This window comes from Danio rerio, chromosome 15 (genome assembly GCF_049306965.1).
Source record: "Danio rerio strain Tuebingen ecotype United States chromosome 15, GRCz12tu, whole genome shotgun sequence".
In the NCBI taxonomy this organism is placed as follows: Eukaryota; Metazoa; Chordata; class Actinopteri; order Cypriniformes; family Danionidae; genus Danio; species Danio rerio.
This window is the reverse complement of record NC_133190.1, coordinates 27,529,662-27,549,522: the sequence shown is the minus strand read 5'-3', so window position 1 is coordinate 27,549,522 and position 19,861 is coordinate 27,529,662. Positions and strand designations below refer to the sequence as shown.

The window sequence follows — 19,861 nt, the reverse complement described above, 5'->3', positions numbered from 1 at the left end:
ACACACTTTGGCAAGCGCTGCAGTCTGTCTACCCAGATGAGAGCTCTGCTAGTCGGACTTCTTATCAAGTATCTCCCGCTGGATCTATTCTCACTATATTTATTAAACGTGATATTTCGTTCATCTTGTTGTCTTTATCTAACGACACATTCCCTGACTTTGGTCATTGGAATCTATTACTTGTTCTCAGGTAACGTGCTTTGGCTGAGCACAAAGATAAGTTAATGATTAATGTAACAACGTAGCCTATTCTGTATATTGACTGATCGCTTGCCTTTATTTCCTATAATGTATAAACTTATTGTATGTTATACTTTTATAATGGCCATTATAGATTATTAAAATTGATATTCAGCAAAAGAGCGGGTATGTTTCGTATTTTCACTGAAATTGAAAAGAGGCAGTTGTTATCGGCTCCGTTTTGTTATAAATATCCACACAGTGAAGATGACGCTCATATATGCAGCACGACGCCTCAACATTTCTGCTGCCTGTTTAGTTGTTAATATTAAAATAAAAATAGGCAGTTCCTTATATCAAGTTTACATTTTATTGTTGAGAAAGTGAAACAGTGTAGCCAGAGTGATGTGAATGAAGTTATAAAGTACACTGTTCCCTGTGAAGATTGACGCGTGTCCTCGGTATGTTTTCCATATCAAACTGAGAAGAAGAGATGCAGCCTTGATCAAACCTGCGAAGTCTGAACTTACACGGAGAAGATTCAGTACTGAACTGTGTGTTAGGCTACTTAATATTGAGGAAAAGCCCCAATCAGAGAGGCGAATGTCTGCAGCCCCGCCTCCGTTTTCAGATGTCTCCGTCTTTCCCCATCCACACTGAGACGGAGCAGCAGCGTTTCAGAATGAAAACGGCCTCTCCAGCGTTTTCGAAACGATCCGTTTTCAGCGCTCGAGAACTCCGGCGTAGTGTGGACGGATTCTGTCAGTGTACTGCGGTCGGCGCGGGCCACAAAATATTGCACTGAGGGCCGCAAATGGCCCGCGGGCCGCGAGTTTGAGACCCCTGGTCTAAAGAAACGGAAAGTCTTTATTTTCTTCAAATAAGTCTTTTTTTTTATAAGATATTTAAATATTTAAAAATATTTCTTCTTGAGAGGTCCAATATATTTAGAGTTCAATTCACCTTTATTTGTATAGCGCTTTTACAATGTAGATTGTGTCAAAGCAGCTTCACAAAAAAGGTCATAGTAAATTGGAACAGTGTAGTTCAGTTTTTAGTGTTTAAGTTCAGTTCAGTTTAGCTCAGTTCAGTGTGGTTTAATGTTAACTACTGAGAGTCAAAACACTAAAGAGCAAATTCATCGATGCGCAGCTCTACCGATCCCAAACCATGCAAGCTAGAGGTGACAGCAGAGAGGGAAAAAAACTTCACCGATAGGAGAGTGAAGAAAAAAAACCTTGAGAGAAACCAGACTCAGTTGGGCAAGACCATTTTAATTTCTCTGCTGGCCAAACATCTTGTGCAGGGCTGCAGTCTCAGCAGCGGAGGCTGGAAGCTGGCCTTGGCGAAGACTCGTCTGTCCCTGGAGCGTCACAGGAATCAGTCTCATGCTCTCCACTCCTCCATGACCACCACAGCAGCTGCTCAGGATACAGCCTGATCTAGGATATGGAAGCCTTGGGATCATCTCGTCGCTGGTCTTGGATCAAATCAGTGCAGCTGCATTGTCTGAGGGCCTCGGGATGTATACCTAGGTAAAAATGGAGAATAAAGAGAATAACTAGCGTAGCTGCTGTTCATAGTGTATATAAACAGGATGCAGAAACCTGTGTGGGAACCCGCTAAGTGATGCGCTGAGTGTATGCTTTACTAAACAGACAGGTCTTTAATCTAGTTTTGAACTGCGAGAGTGTGTCTGAGCCTCGGACGTTATCAGGAAGGCTATTCTAGAGTTTAGGAGCCATAAATGAGAAGGCTCGACCTCCTTTACTCGACTTTGCCATTCAAGGTACTACCAGAAGCCCTGAGTTTTGAGATATTAAAGAGCGGGCTGGATTGTACTGATGTTGGTTAGATAAACAGGAGCTAGATTATTTAAAGCTTTATAGGTGAGAAGTAATATTTTAAATTCAATACGAAACTCAAGAGGCAGCCAGTGTAAGGAGGATAAAATTGGGGTGATGTGATATTTTTTACACCTGGTAAGAACTCTGGCAGCTGGATGAGATGGATAGCATACTTCGTAACTTAGCGAAATTTCTCAGATGAAAGAAATTAGTTTTTGTGACGTGGAATATATGATTTTCAAAAGTTAAATTGCTGTCTAATGTGACACCCAGATCTTTTATAGTAGCGCTGACGCTAACTTTATATCCCTCTAATTGTAGATTGAGTTGCGAGATCTTTTGTGTACAGGATTTTGGCCCAATAAGTAATAATTCTGTTTTGTCGGAGTTTAAGAGAAGAAAATTGTTGGTCATCCAGTCTTTTACATCTCTAATACACTCAGTTAGCTTAGACAGTTCAGACATCTCATCAGGTTTAGTTGAAATATATAATTGAGTATCATCTGCATAGCAGTGAAAGCTGATCCCATGTCTTCTAATAATGTCTCCCAGTGGTAGCATGTAAATTGTAAACAGCAAAGGGCCTAAAACTAATCCTTGAGGCACCCCATACTTTACTGGGCTGACTTGTGAAGGTTGTCCATTAATATTAATAATATTAATTAATATTGTGGTCAATGGTGTCAAATGCCGCACTAAGATTGAGTAGAACTAACAGCGAGATGCACCCTTGTTCAGCAGCTAGGAGTAGATCATTGGTTATTTTTACTAATGCGGTTTCTGTACTGTGATGAGCTCTGAAACCTGATTGAAACACGTCAAAAACATTGTTTGTCTGCAGAAAGGAGCATAATTGGGTAGAAACAATTTTTTACAGTATTTTAGACACAAATGGAAGATTTGAAATAGGCCTATAGTTAGCTAAGTTGTTGGGGTCCAGTTGCGGTTTCTTAATAATAGGCTTAATAACAGCTAGCTTGTAAGAGTTTGGAACATGGCCTAAAGATAAAGAAGAGTTGGTAATGTTAAGAAGAGGTTCTCCTATAGCAGGTAGCAGCTCTTTCAGTAATTTTGTTGGAATTGAGTCCAGCATACACGTAGCTGGTTAAGAGCTATTTATAATTTTATCTAGCTCTTCTTGTTCTATGATTTTGAAGCACTGTAGGTTATTATTATGATTCAGTGAAATACATACAGGATTTGGGGTATGACGCAGTACAGAAAGTTAAACATCTCCTATTTTCTGTCTAAAGCCTTCTATTTTATCACTGAAAAAATTCATGAAGTCATCACTAATAATTTGCGGTGGAACATTTTGTTCGAAAGATGACGGATTATTTGCTAATTTAGCGATGATGTTGAATAAGAATCTAGGATTATGATTATTTTCTATCAGTTATTATTCTTTCAGCCCTGGCAGATTTTAGAGCCCTCCTATAGCTGGACATACTGTCTTTGTATGCAATTCTAAAGACATCTAAATGAGTTTTTTTCCATTTACGTTCCAGGGCATGGGTTGCTGTTTTGAGAGCGCCAGTATGACTATTATACCATGGTGTAGTTTTATTCTCTCTAGCCTTTTTAATTTGATGGGTGCCACAGTATTTAGGGTGCTAGTAAAGATGGCATCCATACTGCTGGTTACTATATCAAGGTCATTTGCGTTTGCGAGTGCATTTCGAAATAGAGAAAGATCAGGTAAGTAATTTAAAAATTCCTCTTTGGTGGATGGAACGACAGTTCTACTAGGGCGATATATCAGAGCGGATCTGCTAATTTCAGGTAAACACAGCTTATATAGTAAGAGGTAGTAGTCTGTAATATCATCACTTTGTGGTATAATGTCTACATCAATGACCTCAATTCCATAAGACAGAATTAGATGTAATGTATGCTTTAAGCGATGGGTTGGACCAACAAAGTTTTGCTTTATCCCAAGTGAGTGTATTAAATCCATAAACGCGAGCCCTAATGTATGTGCAGTTTAGACGTACAAATTTTGCACGATCAGTCTTCTCAGTTAGAGCCAGTCATTTTTGAAACACACGTCCGATTGATTTAAGGGGTGTTACAAATTATTCTACTTTTAAATGCAAGTTAAAGAAATGGCTAAAAGCAAAACAAGTTTGTAATCATGTGTAATACTTTTGTCTAATATTTTTAGAAATTCTTATTATATCAGATCCATATTTGGCCGCCTCAGCCAGCTAAAATCTTGAATGTAGTGGGACTTTACTACAGTCCTTTTTAAAAGATATATTTAATTAAAAAAAAATGTATTCCTTCTCGAGAGGTTCAATATATGTAAAGAGTGAGGTAAAGTTGGTTTTATTTTCTCACATTTAGACTCTCTTTGATCATATAATTTCAGGAAAGTATTCTTTGCACATTATAAATATAGGAATCATATTAGCGTCCAATGAATGTCAAAGTATATCATTGTTGACAGTCAAATAGACAGTGCTCAATGTTGTGTTCAAGTAGGCATGGGCAGGTATAAGATTCTGATGGTATGATAACTTTGGATGAAAATATCACAGTATTTTGCTCAAATATTTTGGAACAGTAAACATGTAAGGCTAAATAAATTATTGACTTCTGCTGTCATCATTTGTTTAAAAAAATACAGATTTTTTTACAATTTAAAACATTATCTTTTCTGCTGGAAATATTGTTGTTCTTAAAAAAAACATAATAAAAAAATCGTACACATACCTTAGGAATGGTATTGCTACAGTAAAGCTGGCTGCTTGACCACTGCTTATTTTAATAAATAACTGTTTAGTGTTTCTATTTTTAGTGTCAGTTTATATCAAAGTTAATTGAAAGAGGTTTTTCAAGGGTATCTAGTTATATATTAAATTTGTCAATTCAGTTTATGGTCATGTGTGTGGTGCTTTTCATAATAATTATAGTTCTAAAGCAGCTGAAAAGGTGCACATTATTGACTAAGGTAAAGTTGGTTTAATGTTCGCACATTCTTGATTGTTGGTGGTTTTCCCAGTTGGGAAAAGGTAAATGCGTTGATTTAATTGTTGCTCATCAGTTAGCAGCATTACCTCTTTACGTAGGCCTGTGAACCTTTTCAAAAATGTCTTGGCTGGGTAAAATCTGTGTAACAGTTTAAATGAAATTTCTCTAATTTTGTTAGTTATATATATTTTACAGACAAAGACCAAACTTTTTTCCATTGAATCTGGCCAAATCCATCCAAAAAAAAATCACATATCGGGTTGTTACATTTTCTTTTTGAAAGAGAGACCTCATTTTGTATTTACTTGAGGAAGGTTGTGATAAAAAACGTTTTTTCCCCACTGACATTTCTAATGGCACAGACGAAACAATAGAGGTTAAGTTGGTTTTATATTCGCACATTCATTAATTAAGAAGTCTCTATATTGTTTACCATGTTACTTTGAATATTCGATCAGAATTAGCATGCAAGTACGATTACTAAACAGCAATAACACAATCTAATTCACGGTGAACAATGCTGTACTTCTATAGTCATTTGCGGCTAATATGCTTTTCCTATTTAGAATTAGCAAAGAACACTTTTCTGAAATTATATTATTGAGGAGAATGTCTGAATATCTCAATACAAAACAAGTTTTACCTCTATGACGAAACACAGGATCTCCACCATAGCCTCTAAAAAGCATTATAACACCTTTAGGAATTGCATTCATTACAATGGAAAATTCACCAGGAAACCAAACTTGCATACAAACTCTTTATAATTAAAGAGAAGACCTCCTGAATAACTCAGATACAGTCAAAATACTTTTCTCAAACCAACCATTTAAAATAGAGATTTGCTTTTATACAAAATGACCTGATTGTTCCAAATAAAATACTGATGAGTGTTTGTAAATCAGTGACCATGCAAGTGTAAATTGCATTATTTATAAGGGATTCTAGCAATATTATAGTTACAAATCAGAAGAAATGGGAGAAGTTGAGTTTGGGTTAGTCAGAAGAGACTTTTTTATCATTATTATTATAAGTTTTGAAACATTACATGAAGTAATAATACAAATTCAGATATATGCCATATCCAGAAACAATACAAGAGTTGCAAAAACACAGCCGGAAATAATAATAAAGCAAAAATATAACAGGTGTGGGGAAGAAAAAAAACAACATTTTCATATATATATATATATTATTTGAAACTTTTAATATGGATAATTTCAAAAATAGTTTTGGCACAATAGCGCCCCCCATGTGTGGCGCCCCTATGCGCCGCATATACTCTTTATTCTTAGCTCAAAACTATTTAAATTTTAGCTACAAACAAAGTTATAACATTTCAATTAAATAGAACATTTGTTTGTTTGTTTGTTTGTTTTTTTACTCTAAACATTTGACAGTCTTTTTTATTTAACTTTTAGCAATTTCAGTCAATTGTTCTTGCAAAGACAGACCTTACACTTCTCACAGTATAATGTGAGAAGTAATTGCAATGTTCTTTTGCCCTTTAGGACGCCCATGTCTATCATTTTGTTTTGACAAATGTAGTACAAAAAGTCCAAAAGCAAGGCTAGTCAAGGTGACATAATCATTTAGTGAGAGAAAATTAAATTGAGAAGAAATTTGGGGTGGTATGAGATGCATTTCTTTGCGACTTAACATGCTTAATGTAATTATACCTTTTACTACTTCATACTATTTCAGTTGTGTTCAGAACTGCGAAACTGTATTTTTTGAAGCATATTGATATCTTTATGAAAAAATATCTTTAATTTATTGATGGAAATATTTTCCACATTTTATCACTTGCCTGTTATAAAATATAGTTGGATTGAAGGGGGGCGCGCAAAAGTTGAAGCCGCATACTCATCAGTAAATGTGCAGTTGCGCCCCTGGTTGTGTATAACATTATGATGGAGCGGCAGGCTAACGTAATACCCATGCTTTTCGTTTAATGTCAGGAATTACTGAGACCTGCATTTGGCTAAACTTAAAAACGATTCAATACATACAGATATCACTACTCACCATAACTTTGATGAAGGAAAATCGCCTGAATATGATGTTTCGGAGGAGCTCTGCCATTGCTGCGCTGGAATTTAAACCTGATCCAACAAAGGACTCTCACGCGCATGCGTACACGCGCTTTTGCTGCAAGGTTTGTTCGCCAAACACAAACACTATTTTCACTGCTCTTTGATAAATTGCCAAAGCACAATTTTATGTTTGGTGAATGAATATTTTTTGTTTTTACTTCAGACCATCAGCTAAAATTAATAATGTGGGTTTTTTTTTTCGTTTGGGGCTTATTATTGTGAAGTCATTTGTTGAGTCAATATTTAATTGTCAGTGTCCACAATTATTTTATTTACAGTGTAATTTTGTTTTATTGAATCTAATAATGAAATAATTAATGCAAAAATATGATCAGATAAAAAAACGTATTTGAAATTTGGTTAAATAAAGTTTGATTGCAACAAAATTTGATAAAAATTGATTATGAAAATAAATAAATAAATAAAAGAAAAATTTTATGTATGTTTTCGTTTTTATTATTGTTTTGGGATCTAGATCTGGTTATGAAAAAATAATAATAATAATTATCAGAATATTTGCTCACCCCAACTGATTTTAATCAAATTTAACTGAAAGTGTTAATGTTTCTGTATTACACATTTTGTTTAGTTCACACTATATTTACTTATTTATAATGTAAAAATGACACAATGTGTAATAGAGAAGCAATAGAGAAGAACTCCTCTACTGCTCTGATTGACTTTCTGCTGATCAAGTGTTGTTTACATTTAAATGACTCCAATATTCTGTCACCACGGCAACCTGAGTTTACACTGAAATCAACACATCTCTCTGAATCTGATCACTTGAGCTCTTTCAACTCTTCACTTTGACAAGTTTCATCAGATTGTCTGATTTGGAAAGTTGATATTCATGGAGCAGCGGCGCCTCAGACGAATCAGGAGTCTTCCAGCACACCTGAAGGACTTCCTGCTGGAGGGTGTCCCGTCTGTTCAGGATCCTGCAGCTGTGATCAGGTTGGATCATACTTACAGCTGCATCTCTTCCCCAGGTCTGAAGGAGCATCACCTGAAGAACGCAGCTGTCCTTCCCCAAATCCGTCCAGCATCCTCAGTGCCTTCAGTGGACGTGGGACAGCAGGAGGAGCCACTCTCTATCCATGGCTACAGCGTTCAGGCCTACCAGGACATCTACCGCTCTGTGGTCGAGCCCATGATCAAGAGTCGTCCCTACAGCCTTCAGCTGGGCCTGGAGATCAAGCAGCGGCTGTGGGAGGCACTCAAGTGTCCTGTGATGGAGGAGACGGTGCAGGCTGATGGACGAATCCTCATTACAGAACGCAGATGTGGATCCAGACCAAACAGCATGGCTCCTCGAGTCCATGTGGACATCAGTGGAGAGCCACAGCCTGAGAAGCCCAGCAGAAAGAGGGCCAGACGCTGAGTCTTCACAGTGTCCCAAACCACACTGCAGGCCTGCGTATGTATATAGTGTACATAGTTGTAGAGCAAGTTCACAGTAAGTTTCCTTTTGCATGTTTTGTTTCATCAACTGGTTGTTTTTATTGATTCTTGGTGTTGTTGACTTGAAGTTCTTGGTTTGCTCGGTGGTCTTCAGGATGTTTCAGGTGGTTTTCTGCACGGTTGTCGAGGTTTTCTGAGCGGTTGTTCTCGTGTTGCTGGTCGCTCGCTGGACTCTTCTGAGAGTTTCGATGCGTTTAGTGGTTTGCGGTGTCTGTTAGGTTAGGGTAGGTTAGGTTAGGGTCCCTCACGTGGTTTGCAGCTTGACGTGCTGTGAGGGCTTGTGTGCATCAGTGATGCTGAGAGCTTCGCCACTGGTACTTCACAGATACCGGTAGGGTCACCCATAGTGGACTGGTCTCAGCAGAGATGCCCGACTAAGACAAACCAGCTGATTCTGGACAGCAGATTTACATCAGAATCACCTGAAGATGTGGAAGTCGCAGGATTCGCGGAAGCAACCATTCTAAATAAATCAATCAATTAATAAATTTGTTATTTATTACACATTAAAGAGGCTGCAATTCTTTTCTTTTTCTCTATTATGTTGATTTTTATCAAGTTATAATTAATAAATAAAAGTAACAATTCTGGAATTATTTTTACCCTTTTAACCTGATTTTCAAAACAATCCACCTCTAATTGCACTATTAAAACTATAATAAAATAAGCCATAATAATAATATTAATAATAATAATAATAATAATAATAATAATAAACATACAATAAATAAAACAAATGTTTAAATAATTTATTCAATTTTTTGATAGAATAATATTTACAATTATGTTATAAATATAAATAAAAAAAAAATTATAAGCTGTAAAAAATGAATCAATATAATATTTATTTAAATAAATTCAAATATAATTTACTCCCCAAACTACATTTTCTAGTGACTGGTCACATCTAAATTCAACTGTGGCAACAGCCTGTCAACATTGGCTCAATGAGAAATAATGTGTTGAACCAATAAAAAAACTCATCAAGTCTGCCCAATCATGTTATTGGCCCAATTGAATGTTTTAGATTGTGTGCAACAAGCTTTTTTGGTTTCACCTAATTTAAAAATGTATATTGGTTAATTGTATATTGGTAAACAATGCTAAAGCAACTTTACTGAATTGTTTATTCCTCGTTGTCCCAAGAGAAAATGAATAATAGAATAAACAAAATCATAATACACTAAACACTGCCACATTTATTTATTTATTTTTATTAAAGAGACACTATTGTAAAAGTACTTTAGAATAACAAATACATTACACATTTCAACAATGTATACCGTATAGATTCTAGCATTTTATTTCTCCTAATATTGACCTCATTCTTTAAGGCGGAAGTTTTTCCGATTTGTTTTCGAACATCTGATTCAGTGCCCTATGGGAGAAATGACTAGGAATATTAAACAGCGGAAAACAGACAAAATACTTGCTCTACAAACTAGTGTGTTTATGACTCTATAGACAAAGCAGAATAATATATTAAGAAAATATCAGTTTGCAACATCAAGCATCAAAACAGTTTTTAACGTCTAAAAATCAAAGGAAGTGAATGAGAGCGGAAATCTCCAGCCAAAAAGATTCAAATGGCTGCGCCTGCTCGTACGTGAGGAATAAGGTCAATACATAGAGCTGAAATGTACTTAATATATATCCCAAATATCTGCAAAAATGTAACAAAAAAAAAACAGCATAAAATGTGAGTATTTTTGTGAGGTTACTTTAACCATTGTTTAGTGTTGTCACCTGAATACTTTCATTCTACAAAAGATAATCTGAACTTATGAAATCACATTTTTAATGGTTAAACCCACTCATTAACATTAAACATCTAATATATTTGCATATAAACAATGAACGGTTCATTCCGCTGTGGCTCCCCCTGATAAACAGGGGACTAAGCTGAAGGAAAATTAATAAATGAATATTAAAATTGTCAAAAGCACTATCAAATCTAAACAATGGGTTACTTTACCCAGTTGACACAGATGATTCCAGAACAGAAAAAAAACTCACAAAAGTTTCAAGAAAAGTAAAAAAAAAATCTTCAAGAGGAACTTCAAGCACATAAAGCTGCATCTGTTTTCAAATATTTACCATGTAAACCTATTTAGTCATTGTATTCCAGGTTGAGTAGATACTATAATCCAAAAGCACAAACGATGCACTGATAAAGCGTCCTATTGTCGAGCACCATCTCCTCTTCCAGGACAGCAGACATTCAGCACAGTTGACAAGGTTCTTAAACTTCATCATGCTCCTGATGCTAACTGTTTCAAGGATTCCCATCTTCAGTGTAGCTGTGTGGTTTTCCAATGGCCCTGTATGTTAGAAATATTAAACGGCAATGTCAATATTAAGCCTATATCAAATACATATTCAAATGTCACCATAATACTGTGTCATTTTCAAAAACACTATTCCTGTTGGATCACAAATGTAATTTTACAATGACAGAATGTGGATGTTCACATATTTATTAGCATAGTAACACTATAGTAATTAATACTTTCCATACTGTGAGAATGCTATGTGGTAAATTGCACATTTATATGTAAAATGTCACTTTGGCCAGGCACCGGTTTGTTTCCAACAATGATTCTAAATATCATTTACAGTGAGTAAATAACAGCAGAAGACAAAAAACAGGTTGGTCACACAAAACTGAAAAATCTGCCGTAATTTACTCTCCCTTCCTTTATTCCAAACCAGTTTTTCTTTCTATCTTCTGTAAAGAAAATATTTTAAAGAAAGCTGGAAACCTGTAACCATTGACTTCCATAGTATTTGTTTTTCCTACTATTGAAATAAATGGTTACAGGTTTCAGCTTTTTTCTTAATATGGCATTTAGTGTTCAACAGAAGAAAGAAACTAACAAAAGTTTGAAACCACATGTGCCTGAGTAAATAGTACAATTTGATTTGGGGGTAAACTGTCCCTTTAAGAACAACTCCAAATCAATGTTTAATATTTTTAAGTTGAAATCAATAAGGCAGGCTTGTGTTTTACATAATATTTTGTTTTATAGAAAATAAATATGGCTACAGTAGAACTGACAACCGCAAGAGCAAGAGCAAGAGCAATGTCTGTAATTAACGTTAACGTGTTGGCACAAAAAGGGGGTGTATATATATATATATTTATATATTGCCATTGTGCCAAAACTATTTTTGAAATTATTCATATTAAAAGTTTCAAATAATATATATATCCATACACACACACACACACACACACACACACACACACACACACACACACACACACACACACACACACATATATATTATTTAGCATTTTATACGCGTATAATATTGTATTTTATTAAATTAAAAATCATTCCAACCCCCACACCCCCATTTTTCATACCATATACATGTTTTTATGAATTTATTATGTATCATATTGATTCTTCAGGCCTTTTGGTAACTTTAGGACTCCCATGTCTATCATTTTGTTTTGACAAATGTAGTACAAAAAGTCCAAAAGCAAGGCTAGTCAAGATGATATAATCATTTAGTGAGGGAAAAATAAATTGAGAAGAAATTTGGGGTGGTATGAGATGCATTTCTTTGCGACTTAACATGCTTAATGTAATTATACCTTTTTACTACTTCATACTATTTCAGTTGTGTTCAGAACTGCGAAACTGTATTTTTTGAAGCATATTGATATCTTTATTAAAAAATATCTTTAATTTATTGATGGAAATATTTTCCACATTTTATCACTTGCCTGTTATAAAATATTGTTGGATTGAAGGGGGGCGCGCAAAAGTTGAAGCCGCATACTCATCAGTAAATGTGCAGTTGCGCCCCTGGTGCCAGTTCTCCTAATCTCTTACAGTAACATATCCAATTTTGGTTGAAACAATTTGTCAGAAAAACTAAAGCTTGTGCTCCATCTTTTAATAATACTATGAGACATGTTTAATTTGTACGAAAAATGAACGAAAGTCTTTATTAAACTCTCTCTTTATCAGTTAATAAACATTAATTTAACATACACTTTCAGGCCTGTAGCCAGCTTATTGAAAGGGGTTATTTGTTTTTTGAAAAACTGAACCTTTTTGCAGTTATTCACCTGATTTTCTGTTTAATTGAGGTTTAAATATGACATTTTAGTGACATATTAAGAACTAATTTTTGTGGATAATCTTGTTGGATAGTTATTACAACTACACTTTTTGATGTACCAAAACTATTTTCTGCCATTTTGTCAAATTGCTTTATTTACACATTTAAACTGTAAGTTTTATTACAGTTTTATAAATAATAAAAATACTTTGAACTAGAAATTAGGACTTTAAATTAGAATAAAGAAATAAAGTACAGTACAGATGCCAAAACCTCTGAATGCCATGTAAAGTGAGCATTTTTCTCAGCCTTGTATATTTATGTCCAGTTATTTCACTTTAAAAGTTATTTCCACTATGAAAAGAACGTATTTGTCACTATAAAAGTAAAATCACTCAGTCCACGCACAGTAGTTTGGTCTTTCAAACCACCTGACACCCCTTGGCTACATGCATAACTATTTAATTTAACTTAATAAATTGTAAGAAGAGAGGATTACTTAATAATACATTTTAATAGCAGTTAAATAATAAATAGCAATATATATATATATATATATATATATATATATATATATATATATATATATATATATATATATATATATATATATATATATATATATAAACAATATTCATTCTTGGCGGGGGTGACTCGTCCCCAGTCCCCACCAATGTCAAGCGCAAACCTACGCCCTTGTGTGTGTGTCTGTGCTGTGTATGTGTGTGTATCTGTGTGTGTGCGTGAACTGTGCGTAATGACATTGTGTGTGACTCATCGTTGCAAGTCCACAACAAATGCATCAAATACTCATTGGTAAAGTTCTTACTGTAGTATCTCTAACAAACGCTATGTGAGATCGTCCTTCTTTAGGTCTGTCTGTTGTCTGACGCAGCCGAGGGAGGAGATTAAGGCACGCAGAAACGGTGGGCGGGGAGGACTAGCCTTAAAGGCGCAGTACAACAAAACCGCTTTAAAATAGAATCTTATAAAAGGTATAATAAATAATCTGATGGGTGTTTTGAGCTGAAACTTTACAGACACATTCTGGAGACACAAAAGACTCATATTCAATCTGAAAAAAGGGGTAACCTAGGTGCTCTTTAAATCACCTTTCTTCCCTATTCTAATGCTCGGTTTGAACTGCAGAAGATCGTCTTGACCATGTCTACATGCCTAAATGCATTGAATAGCTGCCATGTTATATGGTCAAGATGATCTTCCCCTTGTTTCAACGATTGCTTGAAGTTTAGTGTTTACTTCCACACATGCAATATATATATATATATATATATATATATATATATATATATATATATATATATATATATATATATATATATATATATATATAGTGGGGGGACACTTAAGTGGGGGACACTTTTGAATCAACCAGGCGAAGATTTAGGAGTGTGTTATTTTAATAAATGTTATTATTTGCTCTTGTGGAGTATATGAAAACATCTTTTGTTTGAAATTACTTATTTAAGACACTCAATATAATATAATACAATTTCTTTGATATTATTATCTATTTTTGTTAATACAATATGTAGATTAATCAATACAGATGCTAAAATGCAGGAGCAGTTTTCACATTTAGAAGTTAAATCATATTTGTGTTTCCCCTCATTTTGTGAATACGAACTGTCAAGTTTACAAATTTCCATCTACATTAATAATTGGCTCTGATGAACACGACAGACTGACCTCTACTGGACAAAGACCTGAACTGACCAGCAGCATTCAACATCAGAGCCATCTGAACTTTAAACACAGCTGTGTGTGTAATATTAATGCTGCATGTAATTAATCCTGTCATCTAAAACCATACACCACAGTATGCTGCAAACTACTGTCAGCTTTTATTACAGTCATACATGAATGACATGCAAAGACAATCAGTATCAGGACAGTAAGCAGGAAAATCCCCCCAAAACTGTGATGAGGGTCAAATTTTGAAAGATGAGACTGAAAAAAAAAAGGTTTTCCACTGATGTACGGTTGTTAGCATAGGACAACATTTAGCCTAGATATATGACAATCTGGAATCTGAGGGTGTAAAAAACAAACAAAAACAAAACTAAATATTGAGAAAACCACCTTTAAAGTTGTCCAAATGAGATTAGAACACACATTCCTAATCAAACAAATAAGTTTTGACATATTTACAGTAGAAAATGTCCTCCTGGGACCCAATCTTTACTTATTCTAATGATTTTTGGCTTTAAACAAACCTTAATTTGGACAAATACAATTAATTTTTGGGTGTTGCTGTGCAACACAGAAACTTATTTTGTACTTATGCAATTTTGTAATTACCCTTTTGTGCTATATTTATACAAAATATACTATGTGTAATATAATAATGTATAATAATCAGTTATAAAGGCTTTGAGCAAATGAGGGAATTTCCTAAAATACACTTCAAACCAATACAGAAATGAAGGCAGATCACATTTTCAGTCAGTCTCTCTTTTCCATATTGTCTTATTGTATGTAGCTAGACTATATCTAGTTAAAATAGAGGAAGAACTTTGTAGATGGCTTCATAATCTTGTTCTGTGAGCAAAATCATCAGTTTAGTCATCACTGAGATATTAAAATACTCTATTTAATGAAAGGAAGTAATTAAAATACTATAGCTCTAATGTAAAGTCTGTGAATTGGCGGTGGCTTTTCTGTTTTGACGGTACAATGTAGATGTGAACCTGTGCAACAATGTAGTTTTATATGCAAATGGTTTATAAGACTGTGCATGGTTGTTTTTATAGCACACTTGTGCTTTCAAACTGTAACAATACACAAATGGATTCGTGTTTTTTCTCTAATCATTGACTATTTCAATTAAGAGTGCAATAATTCTATAATAAATGAATACATTGCACATACATTTTACATTTGTTTTTATATTCACAAGCAAGGGTCATAGGTAATAATTAAGTCCATAAAGAGCAATAACAACATTAGTAAAAGTGTTTTAAAATAGCAATAGTATTTTCTTTTTGCTTTACAATTTTGGCTGCTAATGAAGTAGGCCAGTGGTTCTCAAACTTTTTTCATCAAGTACCACCTCAGAAAAAATATTGCTGTAAAAAATACCACCATAATGAGTAGTATTGAAATACAGTAGCGTTGTAAGCCCAGTAAAGCAGCTACAGCTCTGCACAGTTCAAAGATGTGGCGGATTAATTCCTATTATTAAGAATATTTATTGATGTCAGCCACAATAACAATTGTTCAGAGATGTCCAAACCACGGCCAAAGTTGGCCCATGGTAAACTTTGATTTGGCCCGCCATCCCATCTGAGAAGAGAGGGAGAATGAATAGGATGGTTTCGAGATTGTCAATTCAAATTTAATGTAACCTTTGCTTTTTTATATATTAAAAGCTAAGTGAAATTAAATGTTAAATGTAAATGTAAAAGTAAGATTTTGTTTAAATTTACATACAGTTGAAAATAGAGACTTTGATGAGCGAATCAAGTCATAATAAATGTGATAATGTTTTTATTGCAACAAGTTATCATCTAAAATGTTATCCTGCATTAGGTAATGCGATTTAAAGTAGATCTGAAGAAGAAATGTGTTTAAACACAGCTAAGATTTACATTTTCGGTAGAAAACATCTGTTTTCTTTTGAATGGCGCTGCCTTGCGCTGCTGTATGTAAATGAGCCATGACGTCAAACATTCCATCGTAGTTCTTATAATGATGTAGACGGCATACCGGCTCATTTTCTTGCAACATCTCGAGCGAGTTGTACCGAATCACTATAGATCTGCGTTTTACGTCTGATTTATGGAGTTTTCAGTTGATCGAGATATAACAAATATTCAGTTCGCCGTTGATAACAATTCTCTCGAGTTTGGAAAGAAACATAGAACAATGGGACGAGTTAGAAAGAGAGTTAAACAGTTCTGTAACTGGGCCTCTCGGAAATCCGGGAAAGCCCAGCAGAACCAGTGCACATCCGAGGGCGACCTCGAGCACCGGAGATGTTCTGATGTCGAAGCCGGACCGAGCAACGCTACGTTCATCTCCCACATTCACACTGGAGCTGGTGTTTCACCAAGCCCAGCACCACAGACAAGAGAGAAGAAACTTAAGAGGCTCTGGAAATGGTTTTCTCGGAAATTCAAGAGAACTAGAACCAGAGCCCCACAGGGCCAGCTGAGCAGCCCACAGCCTCAGAGATCCCCTGACGGTGAAGCTGCGTGTGTGTCGCCGAGGACAGTTCATGACGAGCGGGTTAACAGGCGCGTGTCTATCCAGACCCCTGTGAAGACCCCGTCAACAGAAACTGAACGGCACGACGACACTGAATGCTGGGACTTTTCTGTATCTTCTCTTAGCACTGCGGGAAACAGCGAATCCGACCGCGCTTCAGTGCACAGCTGGCACTCGTGTGCGTCTTCGCTTGGCACCCCGGTTATCAGTGAATCTGACCGCGCATCAGTGTTAAGTTGGCACTCTTGTGCGTCTTCGCTTGGTACCGCGGGGATCAGCGAATCTGACCGCGCTTCAGTGCACAGTAGGCACCCTTGTGAGTCTTCGCTGACCGCTGAACACCACAACGATGAGGAAAACGCTTCCAGTGAGGACTCCAGCGTGTCCGAGGACAGCACATCTTCCTCATCGGATTTTTGGAAAACAGAACAGGAAACCACATTTAACTGGGAAGGAAATACAGGTCAGTTTATCAGGTGTTTTTATCCTGAAGTACTTCACTGGAAGTTATATAACAATCCCAAACAAAATATTGAGCTTTTTACTCCACTGCATATGATAATGATAGTTACATAAGTTCTGAGTGAACATATTATAAAAATATCATATTACAGAATATGTTATTATGAATAGCTCTATACTATAACTTAACTGTATTCATGAGAAAAAAATGTTCCTTAAAGAAAATATTTCTGAAGTGTTTTTGAGAATTGCACTAAAAGCATTTTGAATCGTAATCATTGTTTAGCTGATCAAGATTTTTTTGTGAATCTGACCAGGTTTATATATCAGCAAGGACTGATGTTAAGTGTTTGAGATTATTTAAACTACTGAACCTGACCCGTGCATGCCAAGCTCAAACGTTTGAGTGTCTGTCTATCATAACATGGCTAAGATTGGGGCTGCATGATATATCAAATTTAGCATGCAATATCCATATTCGTGTCAGGACGTAATAATAAATGAGCAGATTTTAAAACATACCTATGCCATAATATACCTATAATATAGATATCAGAGAACAACTGATCTGATTGAACCAGTCCATTATAAGGCACCTTCAATAATAATAGTTTGTTAAAATAGAGCTATTCTAAAGCAATCTTCGCTCAGATTTTTGATGGTTTATGCTATAAATGTACTTCATTGTTTGTTTCTTTGTTTTATTTACAGGTAGAATCTCCCAGGACTATAAAATCCATCACTTGATTGGTCAGGGATCAACAGGAGTCATCTATGATGGAATTCGTCTGTCGGATTGCCGAATGGTTTGTTTCAGACATAACAAAAAGATTTTGGGCTTTTCCCTTGAAATGTAAATTTGACGAATGCCGCATGGCTGGATCGTGTGTATTAACTTTTGCTTTCTCTTGGTCAACAGGTGGATATTAAATGCGTGAAGAAGAGCAAATCAATGGAAAGGATCACCATTGTAAGTACACACTCGCAACATTGTTAAAAATAGTCTACACTTCAGTTCAATCACATCTCACTAATACGTCTATTATCTCTCCTGCAGGAACCATCTGACAAGACTGTTCCACGAGAGGTCGGTTTGATGATTATGATGAGCAGAGGTCCGAAGGTTCCTCAAGTTATACAGCTGCTGGACTGGTATGAGGCACCAGACCGATACATACTGGTGCTGGAGCATCCCAAATCAGCTGTGAGCCTGGACCAGTTTGTATCCTCTTGTGGGAACAAAATCAGCGAAGCGAAAGCACGAGTGGTGATGCACCAGGTGATCACTGCTGCCAACGCATGCTGCGAAAGGGGAGTCTACAATAACATCAAGCTGGAGAGCCTGCTCATCAACCCCCACACCTTGCAGGTCAAACTGATGGACTTTGGCATGGGAAGCCTCATTAAGGACTCTGGCTATACAAAATTTTGGGGTATGTATGATAATGGCCACAATTTATGTGAAGTTATTTTGTTGATATGGATATTTAGCGAAAAAGCTAACTGCATTGGGACTAAATCTTTCTCTTTCTTCCAGGCTCTATAGCTTGTATTCCCCCGGAGTTCTATCAGAAGGGAAGGTTCCACGCCAAGCCTGCAATCGTGTACTCTTTAGGCAAACTGTTGTTTAGGATGCTGTGTGGACACTACCCTCATATGGAGCTCCACAAGATTGTCAAAAGAACCTGGCAGCCTGAAGACCTATCCAAAGGTGAGAGCATGTGGATGATGAAACAGGATCTTAAAACATGTGATCATTTACACCAACCGTAAAGTTTTCTAATAACCTGACATCTCCCCCTTCTTTCTTCACAGAAGCCGTAGATCTGATCTGCTCGTGTCTGCAGACTAAGCCAGACAAGCGGCCTCTACTTGACGAGATCCTTCACCAGAGATGGTTCCAGGTCTTCATCCTGAAGCCAAACAACAGACGAAAAGATTAAGATCAGAACATCCAGCCTCTTCATCCAGCCTCTTCATCCAGCCGTCAACACCAAACTTCTCCTCTTCATCGATCCACTAACACCGAACTCCTCCTCTTCATCCAGCCACTAACACTAAGCTCCTCTTTTATATTCAGCCAGAAACTCCGTCAAGCCACAAACATGGGGCAGTTTGTGGCTTTACGAAGAGAAAAAGCTGAATGGGGCTGGTGTTTGTGGTTGCGTGGAAAGGAGGAGCTGTTTGGGGCCGGTGTTTGTGGTTGATAAAGAGGAGGAGCTGAAGGGGGCCGGCGTTTGTATCTGGATGAAGAGAAGAAGATTTTTTGTTTATTTTTGGAGATTGTAAATAAATGCTTGTTCTGTATGTAATGAATAAAAATGAATACTTTTCACATATTAAGTGTTTTCATTTCCTTCAATATTAACTTAATGCACTCCTATAGTTAAATTGTTGAACTGTCCTGTCTTCACCTAGCAGTTGAGGTTGCCAAACAATGGCGTTATATTGTTTCAGGTTTTACAAAATGGCAGTGATGCCTGTATACTTCACAACTTATTCCATTCATTTTGACTTTTAGAGCGCTTTTTA

The 19,861-nt window shown here is 36.0% G+C and overlaps 1 protein-coding gene across 1 annotated transcript; it reads left to right on the top strand.

The window, feature by feature from the left end:
* The first annotated feature begins 14,188 nt into the window (after positions 1–14,188).
* Positions 14,189–19,669, top strand: pimr190 (Pim proto-oncogene, serine/threonine kinase, related 190). The gene is made up of 6 exons (XM_068219337.2): positions 14,189–17,330; positions 18,041–18,135; positions 18,249–18,299; positions 18,387–18,762; positions 18,867–19,040; positions 19,145–19,669. The coding sequence occupies exons 1-6, from the start codon at positions 16,439–16,441 to the stop codon at positions 19,270–19,272; spliced, it is 1,716 nt and encodes a 571-aa protein (XP_068075438.1). The 5' UTR covers positions 14,189–16,438; the 3' UTR covers positions 19,273–19,669.
* The last annotated feature ends 192 nt before the right edge of the window (positions 19,670–19,861 follow it).

Excerpts from the sequence above, each read along its gene's own strand:
- pimr190 (XM_068219337.2), top strand. The coding sequence starts at position 16,439 with ATGGAGTTTTCAGTTGATCGAGATATAACAAATATTCAGTTCGCCGTT. Across the intron at positions 18,136-18,248 it reads GTCTGTCGGATTGCCGAATG|GTGGATATTAAATGCGTGAA; the intron begins GTTTGTTTCAGA and ends CTTGGTCAACAG. Across the intron at positions 19,041-19,144 it reads GCCTGAAGACCTATCCAAAG|AAGCCGTAGATCTGATCTGC; the intron begins GTGAGAGCATGT and ends CTTTCTTCACAG.